Below are 15,280 nucleotides of genomic sequence, written 5' to 3'. Positions count from 1 at the left end.
TATTTTTGTATTGATTTCTCTGGTTATACGTATGAATTAAGGTGAATTCCTGGTTAATTATAATCTTCATAATAATTTCCACTAAAATAAGTCTCAGTTATCGGTAATTATAATTTATAAATGTGGAAGCTTTACTGGCAATAGTTATTGCTGCCAAATAAATGCCGCTAAAAGTAAAGACCTTTAGCGGCAATATTGTAGGTCTTTACCGGCACTCTAAATAAATGCCGCTAAAGACTTTAGCGACACTGGATGCAATGACAATAGATTAAATACCGCTAAAAGAAAAATTAAATGCCACTAAAAGTATCTTTTATTGTAGTGATAATTGCCACTAAAATTACTTTTTGATGTAGTGCTTATATTTAAGGTGAATAGTATTTAATCTCAATAAAATGACTTATGTACTTATATCACCCACTATTTCATCACATTATGTGGCTTGCAATAGTTTATCAGGAAAAGAAAACAGAATCTAAAGCCATTAATCCTCAATGAACTTAATTAATGTTATACAAACATATATCTTAATACATATTGAATCTAAATAATTCATTTTGAAGCAGAAGCAGAAGCAGAAGTTGTAACTTGAGCACGAGCACGAACTCGGGCATGGAAAAAAGTAAGCAACTCATCTCTTCTTGAAGGTAGATATTCCTTGACTTGGCTACAATTATTATATTCATCTCTCCAAGCACAAAATTTAGGAAATTTTTGACTCGTCACTAATACAACTCCAGAAGCTTCTTCATAAACTCCTAGCCAAAGTGCAACCATATTTGCAACAATATCAGCAAACCCAAATTTGTCACCTACAAAGAACTTCTTATCCTTGAGTTCATTATCAAGAACTTTCAACATCTCATTTACTTCCTCTTTACCTTTCTCTTGCTCATCTCCTTTGCGAAAGAAAGTATTCACCACAGCGGTCACCTACAAAACACTCAAAAAATTAACAACTATCATGACGATACTACGTCTCAGTCTCAATCTCATGCAAGTTAGATTATTATACAAAATTATGTAAAGTATACCAAGCTCACTAGAACATCTTATATATGTCGTATGAAGATGAATTTACCTTATCATCAAGGAACTTAGCCCAGAAACGAGCTAAAGCACGGTCATAAGGATCTTTAGGCAAGATGGAAGGGCCATCAAATGTCTCATCAATGTATTCGAGAATGACCATAGACTCAACAATGGGCTTGCCATTGTGAATGAGCACTGGGATTTTCTTGTGAATTGGATTTGATTGAAGAAGTAGAGAGCTCTTGTTATTTCTATCTTCTTCTATATATTCATATTTGACTCCCTTAATCTTTAGAGCCCACTCAACTCTGTGACTAAATGGGCTATACCAAAAAACCTAGCAACTTTACTTGTGCCATATATATCAAAACTTTGGTTATGATTTGCTAATTTACTATGTAAAAAAGAAATCTTAGTGATGATTCTCTCTTGAATTATGGTCTTATTTTATAGTAGAAAAAAATCAATGAAAGTGTCTTAGCACCAAAAGTTGTCGAAGACTTGAAAAAACAAATGATTATTAAATTAATCCATGTTTGTCCAAATACGTAAGCACTTAGCTAACTTTTTTTTAATCATCCATGCTGATGTTATGGTACCTAAGAGATTTCACGTACAAGAAATTTATAATGACAGGTTTCAACGGAAATTCCAAGCATTTTTTCTTTTAATAATTTTCATGCAGCGTGAATTTAAAATAGCTAAACTAATGAGTATCATGCACAAGGAGATTATGCCAAAAACAAATTTCATGTATGTCAAAATAATCTCTTTTTCTGGCATAATTTAGATGATTCACTTTTTTCTTTTACTCTGTGTTACTTTTCTTTTACTCAGTGCAAAAAATAATAATATATTTTTATTTTTAGTAACAGTTTAATTTTAAAATGTTGATTTAGAGTCACACAAATATCTATGAGTTATTTTAGATAAACTTTTTTTTATAATGATAGAGGCACAACCAACAATAATCGTGTGAGGCTCCACTCTTTATTTGACACTTTGATAGTGGGTCATTTTCTTACTTTTTTTTAACTTCTCTTCCACTCACTCCTATTTTCTTTCATTTTTTTTTCTCCAAACAAATATTCAATTCTCAAATACACAATTAAATAATTAATACATTTGATATAAAAAAAAAACATCTTTTCTGTTATATTTACTGAAACACTTTTAGAACATTTAATATTAAAAATAAGCTTAGTGTTCAATATTTTTCTAATAGAATCAAATTAACTCAAACATAAAACGATCACATCTTTAATTAATATAAATTATTAACTTAGATGTCATGTAACAATTAATAAACTGATCATGATTGAAAAAACTTTTTTTGTAATTAGAAATCTCAAGGTACCAAGCAAACGCATACATATATTCTATTTAGAATATATCAAAAATTTACAAAATAAATTGTGAAATTATGCTTTTCATAACAATTATCGATCTATTCGAGCTATATTTGTTTGGAGTTCTGATCTTTTTTTTTAAATTATAAATTATTTTTTTCATCATAACCATATTTTAAAATAAAAATGACAATGGGGCATAACGGGGTAAGGTGCGACAGATTCATAAATGATTTTAAAAAATTGCTTAAGCTGAGGCGGGTCACAAAGTAAAATTTAAGTTTTTTGAATTAAAATTTAAAATACTTAAGTTATTCTTCAAGAATCAATCGTTTCCGTACAATTTTTAAATTAACTACTCTTTATATTATTATAACTAGTAATCGTTCCCGCGCGTTGCGCGGATATTTTAAAAGTTATAATTTTAAAACCAAAATTATTTTATAAATTTTATTATTAAGTTATTAATATTTTTATATTTTATTATTCACATGTTTCGATATAGTGAATATAATGTTCAACCTCCTCATAAATATCCGCGTAATACATAGATAGTATCAAGGAATACGAAAAATTTAGGCATTACAAAAATAAAATTTTTATTATTATTATTATTATTATTATTATTATTATTATTATTATTAAAAACTGAAAATAAAATTTAAAATTTTAAAATGTTGTGTTACCAAGGAAGTGGGAGGGGGGGTCGTATTTTTCATCTTTTTTGTGTGCAGATATGTATTTAATTTTAATTTTTAATTTAATTATTAGTATTATTCAAATTAAAATTATGATAACCTCCCCAAAAAAGGAATCAGACACCCTATTTTTTAGAACTGTTTTAAAATTGTTTCTCATTTAATTGTAAAAATTACTTTAAAATCTTTTTAAAAACAAAGTAGTAATTGTTTTTTTATAGATAATAAATATGGTAATATATATAGATAGATAAGTACTTTTTTCGTTCATCGGTTTTATACATTTAATTTTTTTAAAAAAAAAAACTGAAACAGTAACTTTTTTTTCTTTGATAAAAAAGCTTAATTACAAAAATTACTTTAAAATCTTTATAAAAACAAAATAGTAATTATATTTTATAGATCATAAATATGGTAATATATATAGATAGATAAGTACTTTATTTGTTCATCCGTTTTACACATTTAATTATTTAAAAAAAAATAAATTGAAACAGTAACTTTTTTTTCTTTGATAAAAAAATTAATTGTAAAAATTACTTTAAAATCTTTTTGAAAACAAAATAGTAATTTTTTTAAAGATAATAATTATGGTAATATATATAGATAGATAAATATTTTTTTTGTTCATCCGTTTTATACATTTAAATTATTTAAAAAAAACTGAAACAGTAACTTTTTTCTTTGATAAAAAAAATTGTATTATTTAATTAGTCAAAAATGGCAGTTAAAGTTTCACGTAAATTTGAATTGCAAATTTATCCTTATTTACAGTTTTCCGTAATCTTTTTCTTTTAAAAATTTTAATCTTCTTTTTTTTTTCTTTTGACATGTGTCATCTTTTCTTCTCCTAGATATATACAGTTAAGGTAACGGTATATTTTTTATTTTTAAAAAAAAATTGTAAAAACTGCTTGTTGAATTTTTCATTATTTTTGTAGTGTTTTCTATTTTAATTTTTTTTTATTTTTAGATTTTAAATTAATTTTAATAATTCTTAAATTCTCTTTTTTTGTGGTGCTTTCTCCTTTTATATATAGATAGATTTTAATAATTCTTAAATTCTCTTTTTTTGTGGCGCTGACACACAGACATATTTTCTTCTCCTATTATATATAGATAGATAGATTTAATTAGAAAAATGTGCTTGAAAGCCTATATATATATATATTTATTTATTTTTCTTTTTTCAGTAATCTCTTCTAATCCCGAGAAAATTTACTTTTAGAAATAGGTATAAAATTCAAATACATTATACTCTTTTAACAATAGTGTATATGTTATTTCAAATTTTTAATTGGGACCAATTCATATTTTAAACAAATTAATATATAAATTAATGAATATCTAAGGATAAAGTTAGAAATTTATTGTAATCACTTAGGAACATGTAATATTTAAAGTCTACATTATTTTGGTCAATTCTAATTCAGATTTTTCTTCTTCTGTCATATCAAGAGGCCTATTTCTCAACATCAAAATGCAATAGACTAATCGGAAATACAATATAGTATATTGATTAGTAAACATTATCATTCCAAAATTCTAAAACTCAATCCACTCTATTAAGAGTAATCCAAAATTCTAGAGTTCAATTACTACAGTTTTCTGAAATTTATGATTTATTGCATTAAAAATATGTGTTGCAAAGAAAGTTATTATATATATAGAAGTTGTAAATGTGAAGAACAGTTAAAAGTTAAACTTATTTCATAATTCAAAGTCATAATTTTTTTTGATATTTTCTTAAAATATTTAATTCAAATGTATGAATAGAATTTGAATCATGATTTTTAACTTAAGAGAAGAAATCAAAACCAAGTAATAGCATCTCTAACATGATATTTTTCATTTAGATAAATAAAAAGCAAAAAAAAAAAAAATTCCAACCAAATTTATATATAAAAATTGTGTGCGTTCTACTAAATTGTTTCATAGCATTAGATATATTCTAAGATGGTTGCCAATAAGAAATAGGAGTTGGCATATTTGTGAGTTTAGAGCAATTTCAAGATGATTACGGATTAAAAGTATTGAAAATTAAGTAAAATTTAATTTAATGTACCTTATAATACATGTGCAAACACTTCAAGCATGAAAAATATCAATCGATGTACATATACTTTACCAAATTGTATGTGAAATAAATGATCAAGAATTTGAAGAATGGTTAACGGTCAATTCTCTTTCCGTAGCACATACTAACTGAATCCATGATTTGTTCTTAGGTGAATTTAACCTACAAATATTCCTACTGCTTCTTTGTTGTGTAAAAGATCTGCAGGAATATATATATATATATAATAATTTTTCTATAATGATGAAATTTAAAACTGTATTGAGCAGTTATAATTGATTTCAAATTTTTAAAAATGTGGATTTATTGCCTACAATTTTTCCGTTGATATAATATTTTATTTTTTGATGCTATTTAAAGGGAGGCATGTACGTGTATTTGCTACAAAGGAGGAGGCAAAATAGAGCAAAATAATTGATTTCAATTTAAACTTTGAAACAATACTTATCATGTTGGTAGGTTAGTTTTTTTTATATATAAATATTGTAATATATATAGATAGATAATTACGCTTTTTGTTCATCCGTTTTATACATTTATTTTAAAAAAAAAAAAAACTGAAATAGTAACTTTTTTCTTTGAATAAAAAAGTTTAATTGTAAAAATTACTTTAAAATCTTTATAAAAACAAAATGGTAATTTTTTTTATAGATAATAAATATAGTAATATATATAGATAGATAAGTACTGTTTTTGTTCATCCGTTTATACATTTATTTTTTTAAAAAAAAACTGAAACAGTAACTTTTTTCTTTGAATAAAAAAAATTAATTGTAAAAATTACTTTAAAATCTTTATAAAAACAAAATAGTAATTTTTTTTAGAGATAATAAATATAGTAATATATATAGATAGATAAGTACCTTTTTTTTCCATCCGTTTTATACATCTAATTTTTTTTTAAAAAAACTGAAACAATAACTTTTTTTTCTTTGATAAATTTTTTTGAATTATTTAATTATTCAAAAATGGCAGTTAAAGTTTCACGTAAATTTGAATTGCAAATTTATCCTTATTTACAGTTTTCGTAATCTTTTTCTTTTAAAAATTTTAATCTTCTTTTCTTTTTTTATTTTCTTTTGACATGTGTCATCTTTACTTCTCCTAGATATATACAATTAAGATAACTGTAAATTTTTTTTTTTTTTTTTTTAAAAAGCTGTAAAAACTGCCTGTTGAATTTTTCATTATTTTTGTAGTGTTTTCAATTTTTAGTTTTTTAGTTTTAGATTTTAAATTAATTTTAATAATTCTTAAATTCTCTTTTTTTTGTGGTGCTGACACGTAGGTATTTTTTCTTCTCCTATTATATATAGATAGATTATTGTAATTATTATTTTTATTATATCAATCAATTTTTATATTATATTATTATTATTATTAAAAATGTATTTATTTTTCTATAGAGAAATGGTCAAATCCCTCCCTAACCTATATTCGAATTTCCAACTACACACCCTAAACTATTTTAAACTGAAATTATTACATCTCTAAATGCTTACTTGGCAAAGGGAGTGTAGTGAAGCTCTAAAATAAATATTAAAACTTTACTTTTAATATTTTCATAAATTTACATTTTTTTTTCCTTTTTCTTGTATTTGTTTCTAGTTCTAATTTGTTTTCTTCTTCATACCTATTAGAAGAAGTAGATCATCAATGGCAGCCACCAAATTTCATCATCTTGCCATTACTATGCCAATTTACACACCACAAATTGTAGATAACAATTCCACCCCCGCTCTCTACAATTAAGAATTATGGACTCAAAATCTTTCAAATTTAAACAAATTTAAACTTGAATAAGCTTAATACAGTGACAACCAACTAATTTTCTTCAATAAACTTTCAATACGAAGAAAATTTCTGATCCTATATTCAATTTCCAACAGACCTCATTGCCAATTTTTGTGATTTGATTTATCTCGGGTTTGAAGCTCAAGTTTCGTCAATGTCGTTTTACATATTTTTCTTCATGCTTCAGACAATCAATTCAGTGGATTAACCTAATTTTAGCTTCAAATAATATTCTTCAACCTATTTAACAATTGATAATTTCTCTGCAAACCTAAAAATGCAACCCAATTCATCTTCTTTAAAACAATTGCTATAAAATTTTGATGCCAAATCACCTCAACTCTTCTTCAAATCACTCCAATTCTAGATATAAACTTTTCTCACCGTTTCGATTCTTTTGGTATATTACCCACTTAAAATGGAGATCGTATGTGGCAAGTCGAAATAAGAACTCAAGCTTTTGAACTAACTTTAATGGTGGTTTAAGTTGTGTTTCACGGTTTCAACCTTGAACTTCAATTTTCAGCCACACGAAATTCTTCAAACCATCAACGAAATCACTTGCTCCCAATTCAAGAAAATAGATTCAAAAAAATCATATGGAAGCTTATCCATTTCCATGGAAATCCGGCGTTCTTCAAAACTAAAAATCATAGCTATGAAATCAATTAACCAGTGTTTTCAGCTTCAAACAACCAACAATCAACATTATAATCAACAAAATTTAAATAAGAAGATCAAAAGACACAGATTTATAAATTTTGACCTTTTAACCTTCAACAAAGTTTTTACATGATAAATCAATAAGGGAAAGACTAAAAAAAAAAAGTTTTGAATAAAATTTCCACATGTCAAACGCGTGCATTTCACTTATCAACATAAATGTGGTTGTGACTTTTTAGGGGTGTAATTATTTCAATTTTTAACAGTTCAGGGGGTGATAGAACCCCCGTGAAATTCAAGTTTGTAGTTGGAAATTCGAGTATAGGTTAGGGGGACATTTGACCATTTTGGGAAAATCCATAAGTACCCCCCCAATCTATGTCCAAAATCTCAGAGACACACTTATACTATACTAAGGCCCTATTACCCCCCCCCCCCCCCGGCCCCCCGAACTTATTTTATAAATAATTTTCTACCCCTTTTCGGCCTACGTGGCACTATCAATGAAAAATTGTCAACACGCGCGGGGCCCAGAAAATAGTGTCACGTAGGCCAAAAAGGTGTAAAAAATTATTTATAAAATAAGTTCGGTGGGTAATAGGACCTTTGTATAGTATAAGTGTGTCTCTGAGATTTCGGGCATAGGTTGAGGGGATCCTTATGCATTTTCTCGACTATTTTCTCTTTTTCTATTTATCAATAAGTCTTCACATTCACTTACAATATATCTTTTACTAGCATTTTTCTATTGAGTATTTACAAAAATATAATTTCAATAAGAAAAATGTATGCATAAATATGAACTAAAACAGAACCAAAAAACTATGGAATAATAAATTTGATTTAAGTTATTTTTTTTGTTGAAAAATGCAAGTAATTGAGAAGATACTGCTTTTTTAATAGTTAATTTGATATTATTAAAAATGTTGAATAACAAAATTACTTTTAATATTCAGTCCTAAGGCTTTTTTCAGTTATTTTGACCCAAAAAAGATACTTATTAATATTTTTATTAAATACCAACTGTTTAATTATGTATTTAGAGAGTTGGATATTTATTAAGAGTAAAAAGAATAAGAAAATGAAATAAAAGAGGGGTGAGTGGAAAAGGGTGGTAAAAACAAGTAAGAGTATGGGTCACTATCCAAGTGTCAAACAAAGAATCACACAATTATTGTTGGTATCATTGTAAAAAAATCATTTTAAACCACAAATTTAAAAAATTCAAATTAGATAATATATGTAGACAATAAAATTCGTGTCGAGATACTAATAATCAAGAACAGAAAATTATGCAACAATCGAATTTATTGCTTTAAAGTGCGAGTGTTACAATTTCTACAATTCCTCTAAATTCGTCTTTTCAAATATAAATTCAAGGCTCTTGAGCTTGATCTTAAATTTGTCTTGAACTTGATCTTGGATTCAATGGCTTTAAAGTTTGCTCTTGAATCTTCGATGAACTTGAACATTATCTTGATCTTGACTTTTACTTGAATTCAAGGGCTTCGAGCTCGATCTTAAATCTTGTAGTCTTGATCTTGATTTGTGGATTTGATGAACTTGATATGGACTTGAACTTGATGATCTTGATCTTGGATTCAAGGGCTTTGGAGCTTGTTCTTGAATCTTCAATGAACTTGAACTTGAACTTTATCTTGATCGAATTCAAGGGCTTCAAACTTGACCTTGAATCCGGTGGTCTTGATCTTGATCGTTCTTGAACTTGAACTTGAACGCTTGAATTCTTGAACTTCTAGCTTGTAGAGAAATCTGCGGCTTTTGATCCATAAGCTTTCTCTAGCTTTTTGTTATAATTCTTCGTCCCTTTTCTGAATTATGAGGACCCCTATTTATAGTTTTAGAATGGAAGAGTAGTGATAGGAATAGAATTCTCTTCGGCCAATCAAATTTAAGTGACATGACATATGGACTTTATGGAGCAGACTTTAATCAAATCCATATTAATCGAATTGAAATAATTAACTCAATTACTTTATTTGGACTAATATATTCATGAATTTAATATAATCCGAATCATTTTATAAATTTATATTTAATAAATTTTAAATGATTACAACATACATTGAAACTAATGACTACTTCAGTCTTTACAATGGGAAAAGACAAATTTTCTCTTAAACTTGTCCCGAAAAATTAGTTACACGCTTTAATTATTACGACGACCTATTACACACCTTCACTATTTAAAAGTGAGTTTAATATCACCATGAGATGTGTAACACAACTCTCAAAGTATTGAATTTTTTACCAAAATAAGCCATTATTAAAACCAATTCACCAAAATAGTACATTTTTCTGAAATTTTACGAAAATAGTATAAATGTGGTTCACAGTAACGTTTTAGACTTTACTTTTTTCAAAAAACTTAACGGGAAAAAGGACCCCAAGGGTAACAACATTCGATACTAACACGTTACTAGGAATAACGTTTTAAACATAATACGTAACTGAGAATAATGTTTTAACCCGCGTGTAATACAACCCATTCTTTCATTTCAATCGAAGAAAACCACTGTCACTCCCTGAGGCTACCCCTTTGACGTAACACGGGACCTAGGATCACGAGTGACCCCAAGCTAACCATGTGTCTGGCATATCATAAGTATACTGAATAACTAAGTAAAACATGAACTATACGGAAGCTAAAAGTAGTGGGTATCTGAAAGTGGGGAATACCCAACTAGTCTGAATGTATAAAACATACTAAGAGTTTAATAACAACTGAAAGATGAACTTAACAATTCAAATTGATTCTATTATTATGCCTGAAAAACCTTTAACTGAGTTGAGTTGGTGGGACATGCCCCCAGCTAACTCTAACAAAACTAAAAACTGAATAAAAAGACTAAAGTGAAAAACATGTCTATTGTCCTTGAAGTATGAGGACTCACCACTGAAGCTGCTGAAATGCGGATCGAGAATCGATCTAAGCGTGATCTGGATGCTGAGTACCTGAACCTACATCATGAAAGAATGTAGCGCAGAGTATGCGTCAGTACTTGGAATGTACTGAACATGCAGGATATAGATACTAAGCTGAACAAAGCATAACTGAGCAATGACATAAACTGAGTAAGAATGCAAATACACAGACATAACTGAAAAGCTAGGTTGAATGCAATGACCAAGTACTAATCATGAAAATAACATGTTGAACTGAATGCTAAAGTATATACTGAAAACCTGGTCAAATGCACTGCGAGTCTGACTGTGGGAGCTATTATTAACCGACATAAAACCACGTGAGCTAAACGTGGAGTCCGATGTATACGCACCATTGAGAGGACCCAATATACCTTGCCAGAGGTATAAAGGCATGATGACGTGATCACTAAATCTGGTGCCCAACAGAGGGGACTTATAATCATACGGGGCACGTAGTTCTAGAACTATGAGGGTATGTTGAACCCTAGTCCAACTGGGTGCTAAGTCTACTCCCAACTGAATATGTATATGATATAAATGTGATTGCAATACTGAATAACTCAAAATACTAACATACAAACTGAGAATGCATCATTTATATACTGATAATGTAACATGTAACATCCCATATTCAAAAAGGAGCAAATAACAGACTTTACAGAACCTGCAAGCTCCACCGATGGAGGCCACCCACGGCCCGTGGGTGGGACCACGGACCATAGGTGGGGTCTGTAGGTCGGCCACCCAGGATTTTTAGAAAAATCACGACCTATGGCAGGACCCATAGACCTTAGGTGGGACCACGGTCCGTGGTTCAGACCCCGTCTTTCAGCTTTCTGACGCCAAACGACAGACTGTCGGTCAATCCACGATTTGACAATATTTTCTTTTGTGCATCTAAATTGGCTAAAGGACCCGGTCCTGTCATAATTAGTGGACACATACATTCCATTTCAAGGAATTCTGATGGAAAGTTTTGGGACCTTGTAAATGAACATTCCATCCATCCACAAGTCTTAGATGTGATCAGATTATCTTGATTGTATGGTGTCTATAGATTTCACCGGCCTGTTGTAGACCGTAGTTTAATCACTTCACTAGTTGAGAGATGGCGTCCTAAGACTCATACCTTCCACTTTTGGATGGGTGAGGCTACGATAACCTTACAGGACGTGGAGATATTGTATGGTTTACTCGTGAAAGGTAATCCAGTACTTGGGTATGAACCATAGAGGACCATAGCAGATTGGAAAAATATTTGTCAAAAAGATTATTTGGTTTTACTCCACATCCTCAAGACTTTAAACCTAGTAGTCTTAAGGTCTTTGCGCTTAATGCACACTTACGACTTCAACCACAGTTGTCTGATTTGGCAACATAGGATATGGTCAGTGAGAAGGCTAGGTGTTATATGTTTTGGATGATTGCTGGTTTAATATTGATAGACACATCTGGCAGCCTTTTAAAGCTTACGTACTTGCCTATGCTCGAAGACATTACTACAGTAGGATCTTATAGTTAGGGTAGTGCAACCTTATCATGCTTGTATCACTTTCTTTCCCTGATCATTGCTATGTAATGTGATTCTACTGTGTAATTACTCGAGTTAGGCATAACAAAGGGGAATAAATTAAGCAAAATGGAGAACACTATGTTGGCCCTAGGCTTGTTGTTGAGAGAACTAATAGATTAGGTAAACATAATTTTCAATGTCTACTCTTTTAAGTTAACCGGATCCTCAAGGACTTTGTCCATCGTATAATGGAGCTGATAGATTAACGCGAGTTTGCTAGGTTCAATTGAACTCCATTGTTTTTAGTTCGAATAATGTAAATATGCATATGCAAAAAATACTATGTTCAGCTATGTTCATGATAAGGAACACTGATTACCCTATTGTACAAGAACACCTCTTACTGACTGTGAAAATATTGAGGAGCAGAGAAAGATGGTAAGGATTGGCTTTTGCTTCCATTCTATGTTACAAAAGATGCATTTTTTCTTAATTAGGATGTTTTATTTATTTTTTTGACTTGAGTTATAGGCTTCTTGCAAGAGAAACAGAGCTATGAAGAAGTATTTTTCTTAATTTATTGAAGTTTAACTTTGAGGGGATGCATTTTTTTTATATGAAACACCAAAGTATAAGATACTCCAACAAAAAATATCCAGCAGCAGCTTGTTTAACTTTGATTTCTCTTCAGTAACAGTTGGATGTTTAGCATCAGTTTCATCCGATACCTTTGCTTCTTTAGATTCTTTATCTGTGGTTTCCCAGCTATTTTCATTTGATACATTTGCTGTTTCACTCTCAGTTGCTTCGGCAGAGTTGCTGCCGCGACATCTGCCTTGATGTCCTTTGCTACACTAGCATAAGCTTACATTTTCTTTCCATTCCCCTGCTATGCTGAATCTACATTTCGGCATGTCATTTTTTAAACAGTGTGTTTTATCAAAGTTAGACTATTTTTATTCATTGGACATGAAATGTCATTCTGCTTATATTGAATGAATAAGAATTAATCTTCTCATATAATTAATTTATGTTACACAAGCGCGTCATATTCCTTTGATGGTTAATAAAGCAATATCACTCGGTGATAGCCCATCAACAGAGGGATTTTACATATTTCGTGCAATGGTGCGGGATGAAGGATCCGACTGTTTGACGTATGTGCAAGCCAATTATAGAAGAGACGAGGTACAGTCTGACCATTTGCATCCCCCTATTCGTAGACGAGGAAAAGGTGGTGTTACGGGTAGGAGGGTACGCACTGTTGAGAGAGGCCGAGTGCCTATCGAAATGGATGAAGAGGATCAAGCCACAGAAGATGTCCAAGCAGCACAGGAATATGAACCAACAAATACTTGAGATTGCACCATATATGACACCACAAACTCCACAAATATCACGGGATCCAAGTCTTTCATCACTTGATAATGTCTTCGGTAGTTATCGGCCTCAACATTTTGAGAATGCCCCAAACTTTACCCATCGCCTGTAGAAGGTAATGAGTTGAATGATTCCAACGATTAGTGATTTTTTTTAATTAACTTTAAGTTGCACTATTTGTCTTCTTTCTTGAATTCTATTGCCATCATCATCAAGGGACATGACTTCTGTTTATAAGTTTAATAGAAGAGTATTTGATATTGATTGAGCAAGTGAGTGCAGAAGGTATTACTATATGTTTCTTTTCCTGTTGCAGAAGATATAGTTCATGGTTTGCTTTGTTTGACCAGGAAGAAAACTTATTTAACTTCTATACATCTTATCATTATCTCGAATATGGACTTACTACTAAGACACTTATTAAAAATGACTTAAAAATGTTAAAACTACTCGTTTAAAATGACTTAAAAAAAGTTAAAACAACTCGTTTAAAATGACTTACAAAAGTTCAAACTACTCGTTTAAAATGACTTACAAAAGTTAAACTACTCGTTTAAAGTGACTTACAAAAGTTAAAACTACTCGTTTAAAATGACTTAATATAAGCTACTTTCATTTTTTGTTTGATCAGTAAACCATATTCAATAGCCCCTTTGGCTCACGTTAAGTTAATCTTATCAAGACATGAGTTAAATGATAATATACTTTCTTTTAAGCACATACCTTATTAAATTTATAACACTAGTAGTCATTTTTTTTTTTGGTTTCCCACCCGGTGTCCGAAGCCCACATTGGAGCTCAGACTAAAGCCGGATCGCGTTCTGCAGGACTCATTCGGGGGTGGCGCTCCCAACAGGATTTTCTTCATACCCAGGGCTCGAACCCAAGACCTCTGGTTAAGGGTGAAGCACTCCCACCAGTGCACCACAACTCATGTTGGTCACTAGTAGTCATTTATTATTGCTTGATGTTCACTGTTGTGTGTTGGAGAATGTCGTCTTCAGCAAAAAAAAAAATAACAAACTAACAAAAAATACTAACAAAAAATAACAAACTAACGAAATATAAAGTGGCACTATGAGTGTAGCTCTAAAACGTGGTAATGAATTCTAAAACATTATTGACAGTCACGTTCTATTGTCTGTTAGCCGTCAGCTTTTACGGTTTTATCACTGAATGCCTAAAACGTTATTGTGAATCACGTTTATATTATTTTTTGTAAAATTTCATAAAAATGTAATATTTTGATGAATTAATTTTAGTAATGGCTTATTTTGGTAAAAAATTCCAAAGTATGTGGTGTACTAACTCACTGCCACATGTCAGTGCCATTTCAGATTTTATAATTCCTTATATTCTTTTTCTTTTCTTTATTAGAGTAACTTTTCTTTTGTTAACTCTATTGTACATTAATTAATTCCTAATTAATTATTAAATTCTCTAATAATTATATCTTTTTTATCACTAAATCCCATCCACTTCATCTCTAATCTCACCGGAAAAATTATTCATTTGAATTTATATCACAATTTTCTTTGTCTTGTCCAGCGAAGAACAACCAACCCATCACCACCACAAACCCACCTCCACAACGTCATTCCCTCTTCTTTTCCGACAAACCCATTAGCCACCAATCAACCATCTAACCACTACAAAACAACAGCCACTCAAAATCTAAATCAGTCACCGACAAACACCGAACTAGACCCCAACACGATTTTGTTTTTAAATCCAATTCACAAGAAATCACAATATGCGTATTGGTGATTTTCTGGTCATTCTTAATACATTGATGAGATCTTTGTGTTGGATCGAAATAATATGA

The 15,280-nt window shown here is 30.0% G+C and overlaps 2 protein-coding genes across 3 annotated transcripts in view; one reads left to right on the top strand and one right to left on the bottom strand.

Annotated features, from left to right (window-relative positions):
• LOC125833069 (uncharacterized) overlaps positions 1 to 15,280 on the top strand; it is a 1,066,246-nt gene that overhangs the window by 377,847 nt on the left and 673,119 nt on the right. The window lies entirely within an intron of this gene.
• LOC125833068 (probable glutathione S-transferase) lies at positions 553 to 1,391 on the bottom strand. The gene is given in 3 exon segments (XM_049512223.1): positions 553 to 933; positions 1,082 to 1,366; positions 1,368 to 1,391. Coding segments are annotated over 3 exon segments (690 nt in total).

Source organism: Solanum verrucosum, unplaced genomic scaffold (genome assembly GCF_900185275.1).
Source record: "Solanum verrucosum unplaced genomic scaffold, falcon-dt-bn FXZP01000041.1, whole genome shotgun sequence".
Taxonomy (NCBI): domain Eukaryota; kingdom Viridiplantae; phylum Streptophyta; class Magnoliopsida; order Solanales; family Solanaceae; genus Solanum; species Solanum verrucosum.
This window is presented reverse-complemented; position numbering and strand designations above follow the sequence as displayed.